This window comes from Ailuropoda melanoleuca, chromosome 3 (genome assembly GCF_002007445.2).
Source record: "Ailuropoda melanoleuca isolate Jingjing chromosome 3, ASM200744v2, whole genome shotgun sequence".
Classification (NCBI taxonomy): Eukaryota; Metazoa; Chordata; class Mammalia; order Carnivora; family Ursidae; genus Ailuropoda; species Ailuropoda melanoleuca.
The window spans coordinates 67,254,325-67,274,099 of record NC_048220.1 but is presented as its reverse complement, the minus strand read 5'-3'; the positions used below and the strand labels follow the sequence as shown (position 1 = coordinate 67,274,099).

At 39.6% G+C, this 19,775-nt stretch overlaps 1 protein-coding gene across 16 annotated transcripts in view; it reads left to right on the top strand.

Annotated features, from left to right (window-relative positions):
* Positions 1-19,775, top strand: part of MCTP1 (multiple C2 and transmembrane domain containing 1) — a 508,366-nt gene that overhangs the window by 401,811 nt on the left and 86,780 nt on the right. For 12 of the 16 annotated variants that reach the window (XR_004624149.1, XM_034656510.1, XM_034656516.1 and 9 more), the window contains one exon: positions 9,153-9,272. The exons of the other annotated variants lie outside the window; for them this stretch is intronic. Coding sequence is in view for 11 of the 12 variants with exons in the window: in XM_034656510.1 (XP_034512401.1) it covers positions 9,153-9,272 (120 nt within the window). In the remaining variant the exon portion in view is untranslated. The remainder of the gene's footprint in view (positions 1-9,152; positions 9,273-19,775) is intronic. 16 annotated transcript variants of the gene reach the window in all.

Genomic DNA, 19,775 nt, shown 5'->3' with positions numbered 1-19,775 from the left:
TGTTCTCAAAGCAAAGCCAGAGCCTTTCATCTCTGACTTTGATAAAAATGACATGAAATATCAGTACAAGTAATAAGCTGAAAGAGAAAAAAAAATCTAAATAAATAACTTCCCAAGCCTCCTGGCTGGCAGGTTCTATTGACAGAATATCTCCATCAAGGAAAGTAGTGTGCGGGAGGCTGTGATTGGTTGATAGCACCATCTTTGAGGTGGTTTTGGTCCATTTTGTTGTGGCAATTCTTCAGGAGGTGTTTCTGTGAGTCGTATGTAAGGCATTTTCAAATGAGCTCTATGTCATTGTCACATGTGCCTCTTTAATAGATGGAGTCAAGCTATGCTTTTCAGAAGGGCATGGGTGTACTGAGATTGTGGACTTTAAGTTTCAGGAAGCAACTTCAAAAACTCAGCATACGCTTTCACAAAGTAAAGATTTAAAAGTTACTGATCTGTATTTATAAGTAGTCTAAGTAAATCTGAAGAAACAATGACTTTCAATACTACCAGTGAATAACGACTTAAGTTATAGTATATCCATTCAGTTCAAAGCTTTACCAGCACACCAACCAGTTTCTTTTTTTTTTTTTCTACTCCTAACCATATATTTCTCCTGTCTTCAGAAAAGAGGTAGATGGTTCTCTCGACATATTTTGCCTAGTCAGTATAAGGGATCATTTAGTAGAGAGTGCATTTTGATTATTTTTGGTCTAAACACACAAGCCACACACACACATGCATACACACATCCAAAGCACAACAAAACACAACACACCAACAGTCTTGTCAGTTTGGTGTCTGGTTGAAACTACTCAAAAAGAAAGCAGTAGAGGGAGCCATCGCAATCCTCAGTTCTAGTTGGGAGAAGGGAAGAGAAGCCACTGTGCGTGCGCATCTGTATGAGACTCTTTGAAACATGGTAAGACTCCTTGTATCATTGTGGAATGACCCCAGGAAACAGCAAAACGAGTCAGAGCAATCCAGTGGGTCTGAGATTGTCACCATTTCCCTGCTGTTTATTTTAGAAAACAGTCCGAACAAAGCAAAATCTCTCTTGAAAAGAGCAACATCTCATACTTTAAAACCACCTTGAAAAAGCTGTCACTACGCTGGGAATTAATCAGGTTCATTTTGCCTATCTTCTCTCCTCTTTTCATTGGAGGTGGTACAAAAGACTGTAGTGGAACCAACCAGAAATAAAGACCTTAGAGCAGGTGGTGATGCCATCTGGCTATTTAAATCAAGGCAAAACCAACCCCTTTCCAGAAGATGAGTTTCTGAAGACTGATGATGTGCACAGTCTGACTTAACCCAAGGGAGAATAACTGGGCAGAGTGGGTTAACCTCCACTTCTTCAGCTATATTTTTAAAAAGTGTTAAATGTAAATAGATGGTGAGAAAGAGACGTGAGCAAATGCTAATGATTGAGTGAGATTTTTTTCTATGCTGCTGTCTCACCCTAACTCCTTAAGTCAGAATTCATGCCATCATCTGGGAAATAGACCTACCCTTCTTCTGTATACACTTCTTAAGGATTTTATTTAGAGAGAGAGCGAGCTGGGGGAGGGGTACTGTGAGAGAGGGGGACAGAACTCCAAGCACACTCCTGTCCCAAGTGCAGAGCTGATGTGGGGCTTGATCCCATGACCCTGACTGAGGTCATGACCTGTGCCAAAACCAAGAGTCGGGCATTTGACTGAGCCACCGAGGTGCTCCATTCTGTATACCTTTGTTTTTATGCATACCATTTCTTCTTTGCTAAGTTGAGGATGATCTATTGTCTATCTGAGAGAATTGGCAATGTTTCTCAGAGCGGAGTGGTGGTAGCATCTGAGACAGGAAAATTTTTCGCCGGGCAGGACTCTTCCACCTAGTAGAGGATGTTTTACACCCTGGCCCTACCCACTAAATGCCAGTATCTCCCCTCTCCCCCCGTCCCTGCTGTGGCAATGAAAAATATCTCAGCGTATTTCCAAATGAACCATGGGGGAGAGATGTGGCAGCACAGAACCCAAATGTTTGAGAGTTGACCCTCTTCTCTTCCTTCCCTCCTTTCTCTCCCTGCACCTAAAAGGATTTAAGAAGCATTTGATGTGATTAATTTGCCAAGAGAGCTTTCATTTGCTTTTTACTGTGCTCTTGAATCATATTTTTAATTCAAGAATTTTATAACCTTGCTGATGGCTTTTTCAAAAAGAAAAGTTGCATTTTTAAGTCCCGCTTTACATTCTCTAACTTTCTACTTTAAGGCCAGTCTTATTGGTAGAGTTGAAATACATCCCCCCCCCTTTTTTTTTAAAGATTTTATTTATTTTCTTGCAGAGAAAAAGAGAGCACAAGCAGGGGGAGCAGCAGGCTCCCCATTGAGCAAGGAACCCAACACAAGACTTGATCCCAGAACCCCGGGATCATGACCTGAGCCTAAGGCAGACACTTGCTTAACCAACTGAGCCACCCAGGTGCCCTGAAATACTTTCCTTTTAAGGATTGATTACCTTAAACATTTTTTTTTAATGTACTGCTAAGTACCTTGTAGTTGTTTCTTGTTGTTGTTTTGGTTTGTTTGAAAGCACTGCCTAGTTCCTCAACAGGGAAATGCTATGCATTTATCATCTTTCTAATTTGAGGCCTCTCTCAGATCAGAGAATATTCCCATACCAGATGCTCTCTGTTAGGTTAAGCATATATGTACTTTTGATACATTTCCTCAGTCTCTTTTACCTAAAGTAGATATTATTGGATGATGAAACAGACAGGAAAACATCAGCGAGGGAATGCTGGGTGAAAAATGGGTTAACACTGGGAAGGCCTGAGTGTGAATGTGTTAAGTTTAAGAAAAAAAAATGCATTGAAATTAGGGAGGAAAAGGATTTTCTAAAAGGGCCATGAAATAATTAATTGTTTTGTAGTAGAGGGCCTTTCCATGTAGGCAGAGAATTTTTCCTTCACTTCTTTCTGAAGAGACAGTCAAATAGAGAATCTCGTCTCTTAATTAGAAAGAAAAATACTCATCAAACACATCTCATCACTGGAGAGCTAATGATCCACAGCTGTTAGTCTGAAAGGGCAGGCTTTTTTCCTGAACAGTAGGAAGTGTTAATCATTTTGGATGAGATTTCTTTTTAAAATATACTGTAGTTTGCAAAAGAATAGGATATTCAATATTCCAACTTAAATGATTTTTTTGAAGTGTTCTCCCCCAGGGATACTGTCATGTGTTACACTGAATGATCATTGAATGCAGACATCTTCCACAGCACTTCAATGAGAGCATCAATTGATGGGTTGATGGGAATGGCCCTGTCCTGCCTGGGACTCTTAAGACCCCAGGCTCAAGGAAAGAAAAATCATGCGTGTCTTGCACCTCCTAAGAAATGGCCTTGCTCTAAAATCTTAATATTTGGAATCATTCACTCTGCTTGATATAATTTGCCTTGTTTAAATAGGAATGAAAAGCCTTAGCCCACCTTCACCTAGCTTCTGAGTGAAAAAGGGTTTTTTTTGTTTGTTTAATCTTCATGTGAAAAAGTAAGGCTTTTTTTATCTGTAAAAATGTAATTGGCTCATTCATTTTCTAATCTTTGGCTGTACCGGCACCTTGCTAACCTCTTCTAAACATTTTGGACAGAAGAAAACTCCATTTAATAGAAGCCTCGTGAATAGCCAACTTTTGATTATTCGGAGCCATGCAAGATAGTGAGAAAGGGGAGGAATGACACTGGGCTCCACAAACCTCATTTTGACCATTAGTTGTTGACCTCTCTGCCATGTGAAACCTTTACCAGAACGCCTAAGAAGTGGTATTTCATTTCTTTGCACTAATGCAAAAGTACCCAGAGCTAGAGGAAGGAAATAGACATACAGAAAATCTGCAAATTGAATGATCAGTCTGTAAATAATTGATAACTTTAGAGCATCAATGTTCGGTATAAAAATCCTTCCCCTTAGAGGCAGTGGAGTACTGATGGAAAAACAGACTGGATTGGGGAGCGGAAGACCTGGCTTTGCCACTTAGTAGCAGGTGTCCCTAGACGTCTCAAACTTGAACCTATTTGCAAAACACACATAGTAGTCTCTGCCTTCCCAGCCTGCCTCTCAGGACATTTTCCCTCAAGTTCATTGTACGTAATATGATATATATATATATATATTTGGATGAATTATATTATTTACCTTTCAATAAATTATAGATTTTCAAAAAAGCCACTCTGAATATTTATGATTAAAACTTAGATAGCTTTTAGAGTCTAGCCCAAATAGACACTGAATAATTGCATTTTGTGATGTTGTTGCTAGTGTTATAGGCAAGATAACATTGATTTAGATAAAATGTATTTGGATTTAAAAGCAAAAAAAAAATTATGAACAGGAATTGATAGTCACAAAACTGCTAGTTCAGATCAAGATTCTTTTATATCTAGGGCCATGAGGTTGTTTAAAATGGTTAACATTTAAAAGCCTGATTAAGTCTGGAGTTCACAAAATCTGCAATGTGTGCTAATGCCATTTACTAGAAATAATGAGTTTATGTAAAGACCTGGGTTTTTCTTGTTTCAGCTATTAGCGAAAACTTTTAACAGCAACCCCTCTATTGAACACTTATGATTTCCTTCTAACAAACCCCTTTCACACACAAATCCCTCTAAGAAACACCACCCATCTTCTATAACTGCCTAAAGGGGAATTATGATATTGACCATTCTTGGAGCATTCGTTTATAAAGCCTCTGAAATTTTCAGAAACAATTTTAAATGTGAAAAGCATCAAATTGATACTACTTGGACTTATTGAGTACTTTGTGATAAAGTATTTTCACATACATTACAGGAGTTGCTCCCCGATGGCCAACTTGTGAAATAGGCAGGTGTTACCATCTCCATTTGATAAATAATAGATGCAAATAAAAGAGAATAACTGACTTGCTCAAGGTCCTGTGAGGATCAAATAGCAGACATGGAACTAAAACCACTTCTTTAGTCTTCTGGTCCAGACCATATTTATTATGTCCCATTGTCTCCTTGGAAAACGAATATGTATTGGTTAGCTTTTGCTGTATAACAAACCACTCCATAATTAGTAGCTTAAAACAACTACCATTTATTTAGTGATGATTCTGTGGATAAGCAATTTGGATCAGGTTCAGTTTGGGTTCTGGAAGTATGGGTCAGGATAAATGCTAGGACATTAATGATTTGTATTTATATTCTGTGAATATGTCAGGGATTTTTTTTAATTGTTCCTTGATTTCTTTTTCCACCCCATTTTAGCCTGTTATGATATCTGACTTTATTCTCTCAAACTTAGGAATAAGTGGAGTCAGGACCAAGGATAGATCCTATATTGTCTTGGCTTTCCTGGGGTTTCTCTGAGATGTCTTTCATATGCTGCCCTAGGAGGACACTGAGGACCTGGTCTTAAGTGTTATCTTGTTTTTTTATAGGAAAGAGGAAAGGATCAATCTCAGTGCAGGTGGGCCCTGAGAGAAGGGAAACTTGAGTGTGGAGACAATAAGCTAAAAGAGAGCCTTCCTCCTCTGAGGGCTCTCTTTATTAGACAATCCTCTCCTGCTAATAAGTATTATACTCATTACTAATACTGCAGTGAATGGTTGCTTTTTTTCTTAGTGCTTTCTAGCAGTCTGAATCCAGAGACCATATCATATCTTAATTTTCAACATCAACTATTGTGTATCATGTAGTAAATATTCAGTAAGTATATTTTATTGTTAATTGGTGTTTATGTTCTTTTTTACTTTGACCTTTTGAAATCTCTAGTTAGATACTAAGGAAGAAAAAAATGAATGCTTTTGTATTTAGAGTGTATTCAAAACTCTCTTGTTCTTTTTTAAAAAAAAAAAAAAGCTATTCTCAACAGAAGTTCCTTACCTCGTTACCCAAATATTTGATTCTTAAAGAAAACAAAATTGGGAAGACTATTTTTCCACTGCCAAGATCCATGAAACTAATGAAATTCTACCTTTTTTTCCTCTTCTATATCTTTCCCCATCTTATGTTCTGATGCCCGTGTTGTTGGGGCATATAAATACCACAGGTATTAATTAGACGTTGTGTCAGTTCTGAGCGTTATATTTTAAGAAAGCTATTGCTTTCTTATGGACTTGGATGTGGTGAGAGGATAATGTCCACTTGGAGACATGCCCAGAAACCATACCTTGTGGACTGGTTCTTAAAGCAACTAGTCATGTTGTATCTAGAGAAGAAAAAAAGCATGATAGATATCTTGATTCCTTGGTTATCATCTAGAAAGTGTATTCTATGCAATACCTGTCCTCCATAACACCAACACATAGACATTCCAAGTAACTTTATTCTAGGTGACATCAGAACTCTAACACCAGTGAGTGGACATTACAGGATGGAATATCTGTGCTTAATAAATTTAAGATAAATACAATTGGTGACATTTAGTTGTGGAATCATCTGAGTCCCATCCATGAGGCCAGAGCACACCAAGTCAAGTGATCGTCCTCAGAAGAGGCAAACATAGAGGAAGGTACAAAAGGAAAGATGGTGGTCAGGCCATAATACAAAAGACAGTTTATGACTGCCTGACCAGAATGGAAAGAGAATCTTTCTGTGCCTCAGGGAGAAAGTGGTTAGTGGCAGCCCAGGTTGTAATTCTGAATACATGTTCATGAATTTACTTGATGTTATATAGTGGCTATATAGTACTTTTACTAAAATAATAATTTAGTAGATTTATGTTCAAAGAACCCAGTGACTATTTATTCATTAATGCAGCAAATATATATTTATTGAACACCTTCTATTCCTAAGCACTGTTGTGGGCTCTGGGGGTAGAACAAGAATAAAAAGTCCTTATCCTTAAAGAGCTTATGTTCTAGTAACTGACTAAATTTTGCAAATAATTGTGTAAAGAATTAATATGGATTCTAGCCAAAAATAATTTTCCCTTTTACATGTGTTCATGTCTGTCAAATTTGCCTTAATTCATTTCCTGAATAAAGAATTATCTTTAAAAATACGTTTTAATAGAATAATCATAACCATCAATTATAATTTATCATCTTTATATATATTGCATAAATTTCAAAAATTAAATAGAAATATTTTATTTTTCTGGAAATCCTTCTACTTGTGAAAGTAAAGATGAGCCTGATGTCTCATTAATTGATATATTTGAGATTTTTCTTATTCAGGAACTTGACTGTACAGTTACCATGTAATTCTGTCCAGAAGTCATTTCTTAGGTTACTAAATCATCATTTGTTGGTGCCCATCTGGGTTATGAATATCCCAAGAATTCTGGATTTAATGTCACATAAAGCAACAACAACAATAACAAGATATCAAAGTAATGCCATGAAATCATTTTAAATAGTAGGGAAGGGATGTCAAAAGTTATCGGTTCTATAGACCTGTGTGTTTAGAAATGAAAACACTGAGGCAGAGTGACTTCCTAAGGCCTGGAATCTGTCTTCTGGTCCTTAGGCCATGGGTTTCTCTACCACTCCGCACAGGTTGATTTTCTCCACCATCTTACTAGGCTTGACTGAAGCGTATTAAGAAGCATATTAAGAAGGCTGTAAACGGCCCATGCTGCCCTGCCTGACATGAGCGTTCTCAGGGCACTGCTCCTAACCCTCGTGGCCTGTCAAAGGCCTGATGTCTGTGTTACCCCAAGCAGCTGGCTCCAATTCCCACTTACACTGCGGTTCAGCTAAATCTCAGCAGGCAGATGACTTTCCGGTTTTCAGTAGTGGAATAAGGATTACCTGAGGTCCTTAGTTGGTATTAGTTAACTTTCTGAATTTTGTAAGGTATTGATAAGCATTTACACAATGATACAAGTATTTCCTGAGCACTTACTAGGTACCAAGAGTGTGTTAACTTCTTTTTTTTTTTTTTTTTTTTTAAAGATTTTATTTATTTATTTGACAGAGATAGAGACAGCCAGCGAGAGAGGGAACACAAGCAGGGGGAGTGGGAGAGGAAGAAGCAGGCTCATAGCAGAGGAGCCTGATGTGGGGCTCGATCCCGTAACGCCGGGATCACGCCCTGAGCCGAAGGCAGACGCTTAACCGCTGTGCCACCCAGGCGCCCCAAGAGTGTGTTAACTTCTTAACACATTTCAGCTCTTTAATTCTCACAGCCTGTCAGGTGAATAGTCTTCTGAGCCCCATTTTACAGAGGCAGAAACTGACGGGAGGGTGGTGCCGGGAGTGATGGGGCTAGTCAGCTTTAGGAATGGAATCCAGCTCCTCGGTACCTTCAGGAAAGCATCTGACTTAACATTGCCTTATGTGGCAGCTGGAGCCACAGACCCAGAGAATTTAGATGATCTCTTCAGGATTGTAAGAGAGTGGGGGGATGGGAGGGTGAGGGCAAGTCACACTTTGTACACAGCGCTGCTCATTTTACAGTGCAGATGCTCTTAGAATAGCTCCTCCTGCCAGGCTAGGTGCAATGTTAATATAGTATTTATCTTGTAATTAAAAAATAATTTGTATATGTAGAGAGTCAGTCGTTTTCAAAGATAATATATATAGACATTTAAAATTTCCTTTGACAAAGCTATCCTATTTTTTAAATAGCTGTTTGATTTCTATGGTAATGCTAAATGTTAAGCCAACCTATTTTTACACTTATTGGTAGCAGTGCTTTTATTCGTAATGTGAGGTCTTTGGCTCTCTGGTGCAGACTTGGTATTTTCATCTGCCTATTATGCGAGTTGCATTGTGAGATTCAAAAAAAAAAAAAAAGTCCATGATATTAAACAGTGATTCATTCTCTGTCATTAAGGCAGATAGACCAGCTAGGTCTGACAATGCAGTGAAGCTCATTTGGCAGCCTTTTTTTTTTTTTTTCTAACTTTATTTTGTCCAACCTGACAATAATGTCACAGACAAGAAAAATTAAAATTGCCTTGTTGACAGTGTAATGATATCAGTTTTCCTTTCTAGAAATTAAACAAAGTAAAAATCCTAACAGTAACTTTCCAGGGGTCAGTTATGCTTTTAGAAAAATGACTAACAAGTTCTCGAGGCTTTGTTTTCAAGATAAATCTTTCCATTCTGAAGTATTTAGTTTTGTGTTTTTGAAGTGGGGTATGGATAAGAGAGTCCATTTAATGAAAGTCAGAGTTGACTCATCTTTTTTTCTCTCCTTCTCCCCCAGCTCTTTCTTTTTGTTGTCTGGAACTTTGAGCTCTACATGATACCACTGGTTTTGTTGTTACTATTGACATGGAACTACTTCTTGATAATATCAGGGAAAGATAACAGGCAACGTGATACAGTAAGTTTCTGCTTTCTTATTTGTATGTGTTTTTGTTCTTATTCCTTGTCCCTCTGACAAGATCAACATTGATTTATTTTCACAAACCAGAGATTCTGTTCATAAATACTCGAGTTTGGAGGAAAGTTTTAATCCGTTCAAAACTAACAACTCTTTGGTCCTAACATAAGAGGAAATATTCACCTATTTCTAACATGACTCATCTTGGTGGGAACTAAAATCAAAAGCATACCAAAGAATGAGCTGTGACTTTTAATTATAAATGGGTTATTTCAGATGAATATTTCTTTTACTCTCCTTATTTGTTTTTATGTCTTAATCTTGAGTTAAGACATATCATAAAATTATTTATGATCAGACCAAATGAATGCATTTTATTTAAGACATTTCTCTGTAGTCTGTCATTGGAAGGAAGGAAAAATTGATGATTTGTTGGCCTGCAAAAGTGCATGAAGTACCTTAATTCAATGAACATTCATGAACAACCGCAAATATCTGTCTTTGTGTCAGGGGTGTATCAGGATTACCAGCTCGAGGATAAAGAGCCTTCATTTAACCTAGGGAAAGTTATACTGAACCCACCTGCCCTCTCTGGCATTTTTGAAAGTTTTTAGAATCTGTAAGACCACTTCTCTCTCAAAAAGAGTTTTAGAACGAGAAGCAGAAGCTAGCCACATTATAAGCATATCTCTTGTTCTCCTGCCAACTTTCATTCCCCTTAGATTATCTCAATCACTACACCCTTGGTGAACATACGACTTCAAAAACCTTTCTGATATATAAATGAATGGGAGGGAGGTGCCTTCTCCAAATAGGATGTTTGCAATTTGATAACTTCATACATAGCTATTGAGAAGAATGTAAAGGTTTGTCAATGTGAGAATCTTTTTGGTTGCCATTTGTCTTCATCAGATTACTTTTTTGTTTTTGTTTTTGTTTTTTTTGCCATTGAGGGTCTACATTTGATTTATAATCAGGAGTTCTTGCCATCTACCATGTCCATAATGGTGCAGGAACCAAAGTTATCTGATTATTAGTTTAATAGTATTATATAATATTTCATTATAGTAGCATCATAATGTTTGCACAGACACACTTGTGACATAAACCTTTTCCCTTTTAAATAACTCAAGCAGGGGTGCCTGGGTAGCTCAGTTAGGCATCCAGCTCTTGATTTTGGCTCAGGTTGTGGTCTCTAGGTCCCAAGATCAAGCCCCGAATTGCATTCCATGCTCAGCGCTCAGTCTGCTGAAGATTCTCTCTCCCTAGCCCTCTGCCCCTCCCCCTACTCACATGCACAAGCACAGCACGGTCTCTTAATTAATTAATTAATTATTTAATAAATAACTCAAGCAAAATATACTTCAATTGGTAATACAAGCTGAATATACTTCTTCAGAATAATTTTATCATCAAAATAGAGAAATTCTGATGCACAGCCACCAAGTACATGACATGTTGCCAACAACACACCATGTTTATTTTCCTATTTTATTTGTATATATTCCTCTCTTGTGATTGTATATTTGAGGGAGGGGACTCTTTATTCATCATTGTACTTGCCACTTTATCTAACAAGTGTCTTGCAAATCTGAAGTGTTGAAAACATTTTTTGTAAGGTTTATCAAACCCAACATGAGATTGTTAATAGAGATTTTAATGGTTAGGCAGTATCAACAGACAAGAAGTTATTATTGGTAAGGATTTTATGGATATATATTTAAATTGCACACTGAGAGACAAGCCCCAAATGCCATAAGCACTGGTGTCATGGGGACTAATAGGTACTTTTGTCAATTAATCCAGGATGTTTTCTTTAAGAAAATGGGACTCTCTCAGACAATTGCTTTTTTGTGCCATTTATTTCAGGGAGATTGTCGAGAGAGAAGAATATCTACTTTTCATTCAGTTGCCTTGAGACAAATTTGCAAATAAGATTATTTGCGAATAGGAAAAAGTGGTAATTTAGTTTCAGCTTCTTAATCCTATGAGGCGGCTTATCGTCAATATTTAGTCATTGGTTTGAGTATTCATACTGAAAAATTCTGTAATTGTAGACTTGCTTGTTATCTTCTCCAGAATATACCTGCCTTGGCTGGAAAGGTCCACTTGTAGAGGGGAAATAGTAACATATAATATATCCCCTTGTGCTTACGATTCTTTAAGAATTTTTATAACTATTGAAAAGTTAGACTATGTGAATTTCTCAACTGCTCTTTTTTCCTTCAAAATATAGTTCCAAAATTGTTATTTACCGGATCTTTTAGGCACATGTCTAACAGAGCTTCCCCTTTAGCCATGGACATTGGATTCCTCAGCACAGCGCAATGTGGAACAGTCTATAGTCCAGGTTTCATGGAACACAGGCTATACTCCATAACTCTCAGTAACTGCCTTTTATTTGCCCAAAACACACTGTCCACACAGTCTGTTCTTCCTAGACACCAGGGCAGCAATCACAACACATCATTCAGTTTTTTATGCAGTGGCTCAGTTGAGACCTTATATAACTCTTAAATTCATTTTGCCTAATTATGTGTTTTCTCCCATACCTAGCTATGCATTTGAACTTGTTCCTTTTGAAAACAAGCCTGGATTATACCTTGCTGGTTACAGATTATACACACGTCTATACATATACCTATGTATACATATGTACACACATTATACACTTACACATCTATACGTATACCTATGCATTCATATACATACATATATATGTAAATCAAGGGAAAATATTGGTAGGGGCTGCCATGCTTTGTCTAATTGACTCTACTCCATAGTGCATAGCACCAGAGGAATGGTATTTTGCCCTAAGTCCTTATTGCTATCCCCAAAATCATGCAGAATCTTTCAACATGTGTGAAAACTTTAGGCAATCTCTGAAGTGCATTAATCACCCCACTGCGTGATTCCAGAAACTTTCCTCTTTTAAAAGAGTGAGAGAAGGAGGGAGGGTGGGCGGGCAGGCAAATTTTCTCTCATGAAAAAAAAAATCATTTGTACATTCAGCTGAGAACATTCAATTAGGATGAAAATGATAAAAGAAAAACAAATCAAATTGACCTTGAGCTTTGTATAGCAAGAGAAAAAAAGGAATAACATTTCCATGACATAAGTTGAAAGACAAAAGAAAACACTGTGAAAGATGAAAAGTTCATAGATGGGTAAAAATTCTGTCTTCACCATATGGGTTGATAGTTGAGATTAAGACTAAAATAGGAAAGGATTTCTTGGTGTATTTGCTGTTTATTACAGAGACCATGTCCTTTCTTGGATACTTAAGATCGTAAGAGCTAAAACCCCACCTTTTCCCTACCATGGTGCCTGTTCTGGTTTAATGAGAGAAATGAGATGTAATCCTTGCCGAGGAAGTTATGCTGCATTTAATGAGCTGCACACTTTGAGAACGGGGTGAGGAAACAGCCGGTCCTGAGGCTAATGCTGGAGACTCAGAGGTGCACAGGAGAAAGAGGCGTGGTCAGAAATGGTATCTCACCTCTGCTGTTTCCCAATTGGACTTGTTAAAAATAAGCACTCCTACATCTGAATCTACCTACACTCACACCATGACATTAAAATTTCTGGCATGAGAATTGTTAGGCTTTTCCGGGGACGGAAAAAAAAAAAAACTTTAATAAATACGTGCTTCATTGAGAAATGTCTCTGGCATGAAGGGGTTATAAACACAGCAATGTCATACTTGTCTCGGTTTGAGCTGTCTCTCCAAAACTTGAGGAAAACTCCCCCCTCCCCACAGTGCCCATTAGGCTTGTACCAACTATCCACATTATAGTTACCGTGGACTGAAATTTTTCAAGTTAAAGAGTAGATGCCAGGAAGTTGCCTTTCTTTGGATTTAAAAGCCACTCAATCCTCATTACACCCTGGGTACCCCATTAGGCATTTTGTCTCATCATGACCTTCTTCTCACCTCTAGGAGAGAGAAGCTGATTTTATCAGCCCAGCCAATGGGTTGGGTCCTCCTAAGTCAAGGGCTGCCCCGTCTCTTCCTCTGTGGCAAGCAAGGGAACATGCTTTGGGTGGAATGAGCACGCTGCAAGAGCCCTTCCTTGAGAGGAAGGAAGCAAGTCTCAGAGGAGGAAAGACCTGGGTTGGCCGAGCAAACCAGTGGTCTCTTGTACCCCCGCCCCAGGAGACAGGTGTCATTATTACTACTATACAAACAAGGAAAAGGGCCAGAGAGGTTCAATAGCTTACCCAAAGGCACACGGTTAGAAAAGGCATGCAGTTAGAAAGTAGCAGAATGGGTACTAGAGTCTGTCAATCGGCCTAAAGTATGTACCTCTAACCACCGGTCAAGTGCATTACTCTTGAGACTGTATTTTGATACGTCCCATGTCTTCCTGGGCACCTTTAGAGCAAGTTTCTCCTTTGAGTTTTAGAAGAGCCAATAGCTTTAACTGCACCTTCAAGCACACCTATTGATGGAAAACCCTCACTACCCCCACTCCACTTCCATCCTCCGTATCCTCCTTGCTTTCAGGGAACTGGAACAGATACTCATTAAACAACTTTATGTATCAGGTATCCTGCTAAGCCTTTGAGACACATCATCTATTTTAATTCTTTACAATGACTTTATCAAGTAATGGTTTTATCATCATTTTACAAACGAGGAAATTCAAAACCAAAGAAGATAAATAATGAGCTCCATGCCTCCAAGTGGGATATAAACCCAGCTCTTCCCTCTTCTGAAACCCAGGCTGTTTTCATGGTATATGGTTGGCCATGCCTTTCCCAAGGGCTTACTTTCTAAGTGTCAAGAGCCTTATGTGGAATCCCAGGTATCCCCCAAATCCTTATGAGATTCCCAGTGACCTCTCAAGAATTGGGCATGGGGCCACTATTTGATCCCAGGTGACCCCACTGATTTCAAAATTGTTCATGACCTGTAGGACTACCTTCAGTCAACCCAGGTGAGCATGGATGGGAAGAGTAAACCAAAGCTGAGAATCCTTCACATTAATGAAAAAAGTCTTTGAATATTTTTGACATACAAAAATTATTCAAGAGGTGTTTTTAAATTACACTTTAAAAGAACATTCAGTTTCACTGTCATGATATTCCTCCCACATAGCAATCTCACTTGCCTAATCAATGGAGGCATTAAAAGACTGAAGAGTAGGGTAAATCAATGAAATCATTCTCTGATTCATGATCTGACTGTGACACAAATTGAGCCAAAGTCTGCCTTGCTAAAATACTTTAGTAAATACTGAAATGTTTTGTTCACTTCCTCAAATGGCAGAGCCCTCGATTCTGCTATCCCCGTTAGAATGGTACTGGATATTGTTGTTGGATCTGTTCCAGTTAAGCCCAGAGTACTTATTTCTAGAAACAAAACTTACGAGGGTAGAATGTTCTTTGCTGCTAGAAATGCTGGTGATGGGACAACTTGGGATGGCCCACCAAATACAAGCCAGCCAAGAAACATCTGCTTGTTTGACTTGAGTTCCTGTGAATTGAATAGATTTATCATTTTCTCAGCTAGTTTCAAAGAAGTCCATGGTGCACTATTTGAATAAGTAGAATATTGAACAAGCGAAATACTGCTAACAGAATCTAGAGGCTGGCCAAAGTGGAGCGGAGAAGAGAGGACTCCATAAGCAAAGCACTTTGAATGTACAGTTAGACTTTCTCTACTTCAGTACTTGATCATTCACGGAAAGTAGCATAGACCACAAGCCTCCTCTGTTTGCATCTCAGTACCAAAAAAGACCACATACTTGCTCTTAACAGAAGCAGCACTGAGTCATACAGCCTGTAAACACATCTAAAAATGGATGATCACTTTTTTCTTCTTCCTGCTTGTTTCAACAGCAATTTTCTCAATTTTTTCAGAAGGTCACCAGCTTGCAAAAATCTGAGAAGGACCATGAAAAGAACCAGACCTTTCGTTTTCTAACACCGTCACTGCCATAAAAAAAAAAAAAAAAAAAAAAAAAAAAAAGTAGAAACCAACAGCCAATCAGATGTCAGTAGGAAAGTTCATCCCCTATGACTCCTCTCGAAGCTGTTCACCAACTGCTTAGCTGTGCCAGATAATCACTCACTGTGTAGATTGATGTCCCCAGACATCAATGATCATCACCTCATCAGGCTCTGGACATTAACCAACAGATACCACAATTTTTCCCCACTGCTCAAATGGGGAAAACCACCCTGACCGCCATGCTATTTACCTTAGTCTTGGTGGATGAAAAGGCCTTCTACCCTGCAGATTTCTCTCAAACTCCAGCCCCTAAAGCTCTCTAAATTCACCCCAATTTAGGTTTGCCAGATGTAGCAAGTAGAGATACAGAGGCCTAGTTAAATTGGAATTTCAAATAAATAGAGATGTTTATCCTAAAATAATACTCATTATTTATCTGAAATTCCAGTGTAACTAGATGTTCTGCATTTATCTGGAAACTTTATCAGCTACACCTTGGTTTTGTTTTGTTTGTTTGTTTGTTTGTTTGTTTGTTTTTTACCCCAAGAGCTTTAAGAAGGTGGTCTGTTCTGATTGGTTACTTTGGTCTTTCTCCAACCTCTTCAAGCATGGTATAGAAGACTGCCTTGTGAGCAGGTCCCACCCAAACCATGGATAGATTCAGCTTTACCTCTCCTGTATTCCAGCAGACTTGTTTATTTGTATGTTTTTTTTTTTGTTTTGTTTTCAAGGACAGAATATTTATTGAACAATAGGTGAGGGTACTGGGTCGAAGCAGGAGGAGTCACAAAAATGAACCAGAGGGTGCCACTGCTCTTTCGTCCTCTCTTTGACCGTGAAACAGCTGTTCACCGCTTGGGAGAGCAGGAAACCAAGGTTATGCCACTTGCAAAGACTCACACAGCAAGGCTGGACCAGAACCCAGTTCTACCTTGTTCCTAGGCCAGCGTTCATCCCTGTCCTCTCCTTCTTCGGGCAGCCTTTCAGCAGGCCCTGAAAGGGCCAACACTTGGTCTGGATAGCACAGTAAGAGACAGGGAAGGAAGGAATGATGCCTTTCTCATCATACAGATGTGGAAACTGAGGTCCAGGATAAGCTGGTAACCTCTGCAGAGCCAGTCAGTTTGTGTGGGGCAGACATGGTGGCCCAGGGAGGGGCCGCGCAGGCCAGGCCTCCAACTTCGTAGAAGCACACACGCTGGGCCAGCTCCGAGTTGACCTGAAAGGCACGTGCGCTGCCGGGGGACGGCCGTGCGGGCTGGCACAGTGTGTGGTGCGGTGCCGTGACAGGTGGCTGCGGCTCCTGAAGCGCTTGCCCGACGAGCCGCACAGGAAGGGCTTGACGTGCAAGTGTGACATATGGCGGCTCCGCAGCCCCCTCACTCTGGGGAGGCCTCCGAGGCTCCTCCTCTAGCTGCACCGCCAACTCGTGGGGGTCCTTGATGGCCTTCAGGAGGAGCAGGGGGTGTCCTGGCCCTGGAGGTCAAGGCCTCACCACCGCCACCAGGGGGCGGTGAGGCGGGGGCGGGGCGGGCAGGGGAAGGAGCAGCAGCCTCAGCCGCCCCGCCGCCGCCTTCCCCCTTGGGGAGAGGGAAGCTTTGAGGGATGGTGGCTGTGGGAGACCCGGGCTGAGGGTGGCCCGGCTGGTAGCTGCGCTGGGAGCAGCAATATCCGGAGCAGAGGGTGTTTGTGGCTTCCCAGATAGTGGTACATTTTCTCTATGCCTTCTATTCTTTTCTCAAAAAATAAATTTACTGAAGTAAATGTGTATTTTTTGTCAGGCATATTTTGTTTTTTATGAAAATTGGATCACATTAAGCGTACTGTTAGTACACCTACTTTTTATATCAGCACTATCTAGAAGTTTCCCTTAAATCACTGGGAAACCACATGATTTTTAGTGACTGCACAGTTTTCACCATGTGACTACTTAATTTTTCCTCAAACCATCGTATTAGACGTGTTTCAGAGACTGTTGCCATCTCAGATAATGCTGTAGATAAATCTTTTGACCAAATCTTTGGTCAGGTCTCTGGTAATGCCCTTTGAGGCAATCGTTGTAGGAGAATTTCTGTGTCAGAGTTTGTGCGCATTTTGAGTATTTTTGGTTTACTTAAATTAATACTAATTTGCCACCCAGTAAAATTTTAATATTTTATGTATATATTCCTGGGTAACCACCTAGCATTTTTATCATTTTCTCTGGAGAGCCATCTCTGACTTCCCTCCCACTCTTGCCCCCTACCACCAGCCTACCCCTGCCGACACATACCCTCAGAGGGTAGATAATCTCGCCTCTCTGAGACCCCATATCCCTCTCACTGTATTGTGATAGTAACCTCACTGTGGGTCTTCGTTACCAGCCTAAAACTGTTCTCATTGTACCTGCATTTGTGTATTTAATCCCAGCACGGAACAAGATGTCTCAGACATAGCAGTGTAGTAGTTGCTCAAAAAAATGTTTGATGAATGAACAAGTATTTTAGCCTAATCTTTATTTCCAAGTCAGAAATTGTCTGATTTTTATACATAACTATTTCCATTCAGTGAAAGTCTATTGAACGTCTACAAGCACAGTGCTAACTGTTGTTCAGAGATGATTAAGACAGGATCCTTGTGGGGCGCCTGGGTGGCACAGCGGTTAAGCGTCTGCCTTCGGCTCAGGGCGTGATCCTGGCATTATGGGTTTGAGCCCCACGTCAGGCTCCTCCGCTGTGAGCCTGCTTCTTCCTCTCCCACTCCCCCTGCTTGTGTTCCCTCTCTCGCTAGCTGTCTCTCTCTGTCAAATAAATAAATAAAATCTTTAAAAAAAAAAAAAAAAGACAGGATCCTTGTCCAGGACAGTTTGTAGTCTAGTGAGGGAAACAAACAACTGAATCGAGGGCATGAATATAATAGGTGCAGTAAGAGACGTGTGTACGTGATATGCCGGGTGTGCAACCAAAAGACGTTCAGATCACCCCAGACGTCTGTGCATGTGCTGCGTAGTAAAGAAAGGGGGTCTGTTTATCTGTGACCACTGCTCTCGTTCCATCCTTCAGCCTGTCCCTTTCACTCCATAACTCCGTGTGTGCCTTTCATGCTTCTTCAGTTTATTGGCTATCTCTTTACTCTCTTCTCAGACTGTGGCTAAACTTCAAATTGGAAAGATAAAATTGCAGAACAGTAGAAGATGAGTGTCACCTGTACGTGACATGTCTGTTCATATAGAGAAAGATGTAAAGGAAAACATTTCTATTTGTAAAAGTCAATTTACTAAAGACCCTCTGCACTGGAGGGCACACTTCTTGCTTTGGATCTGTGAGGACTGAAGAAAGACAGAATTTAAAGTTAGTGGTAGCCACCATACATGATGGTTACAATTACTCTCCTATTTGCCTAAGTCCTTTCCAACTTGCTCAGAGCCTCCAAAGATACATGTGAGACTATATCAAGGTAAAGAGGTGAGCTCTATTCTTCTAGAGGTTGTCTGCCCTGAAATCTAGCTCCTTTTCCACTAAATGAACTATCTTGGCAACCTTGAAAGAAACCTGAAGGTCTTGCCCCCGTATATAACTCATTTTCTCTTATTTGGGCCCCAGGTGATCCCTGTAGCCCCAGAAACTCCTTGAAAAACCAACTTCCTAAAATCCCTTCAAAGCCTCCCTTGTATCCAAAGAATTCGTCACGTAGATGATCTCCAAAGTATCCAACCCAAGCATTTACCTGTATGTCAACCAAATGGTTTAATTGTCTCCATTCTTCCAAAAGGTCTGCCCCCATAATTTTGTCATTTCTATAATTGAAGAGGGAGATGGAGAAGAGGAGGAAAAAAGGGTACTCACAATTTTGGTCTCAGTTCTCAGGGTGGCTGTGTTATTCTTACTCTCACTATTTTTAGTGATAACTTATTTGTTCTTTCTGAATGATTTTGCATTCTCCTTGTAGCTAGCCGAAATTCTTTCAAACTTTATGGCGAGGGAGGTAGGATATAGGGCCAACAGAAGCTCCTTGTGGCTGACTCATGACCCCATGACTAGTTTGCATTACTAGTCCTGAGCATTATGCCCTTCATAATGAATGGTGTTGGCACAGGGTTTCCTGTGATATTTATGGAGATTTTTTTATTCCTGGTTCAGAAAGGTGATAAGAAAGTACAAGACCTCAATTAACAAACTAAAAGTAGAAACCAAATGGTATGTCTTTATCTGCTTGTGGAAAATGTTTGTAAATCAGAACTCTGATAGGGATCCAGTAACTCTGAGAGTTTTGTATTCATTTTTTTTTTTTTAGTGTTATGTGATATACGTTTATCAAGAGCGTGCAACTTTAAAGTCTTTCCACCGTCTTTTACATAGAACTGTAATGGTACATGTAGGTAACCAAACTAAAATATGCCTTCAAGGGCATTTCCTGTCATTTGGTACTGAATTTATTCTATCATGCAAGAAAAAAATAACTATCATATCATATCATTTGTTTAAAAAAATAACCAAATATTCCATTAGCATGCTAAATGAGAGAAAGTCAGTTCATCTAAAAGTTTCCAAGTGAGTTACACTCCAATG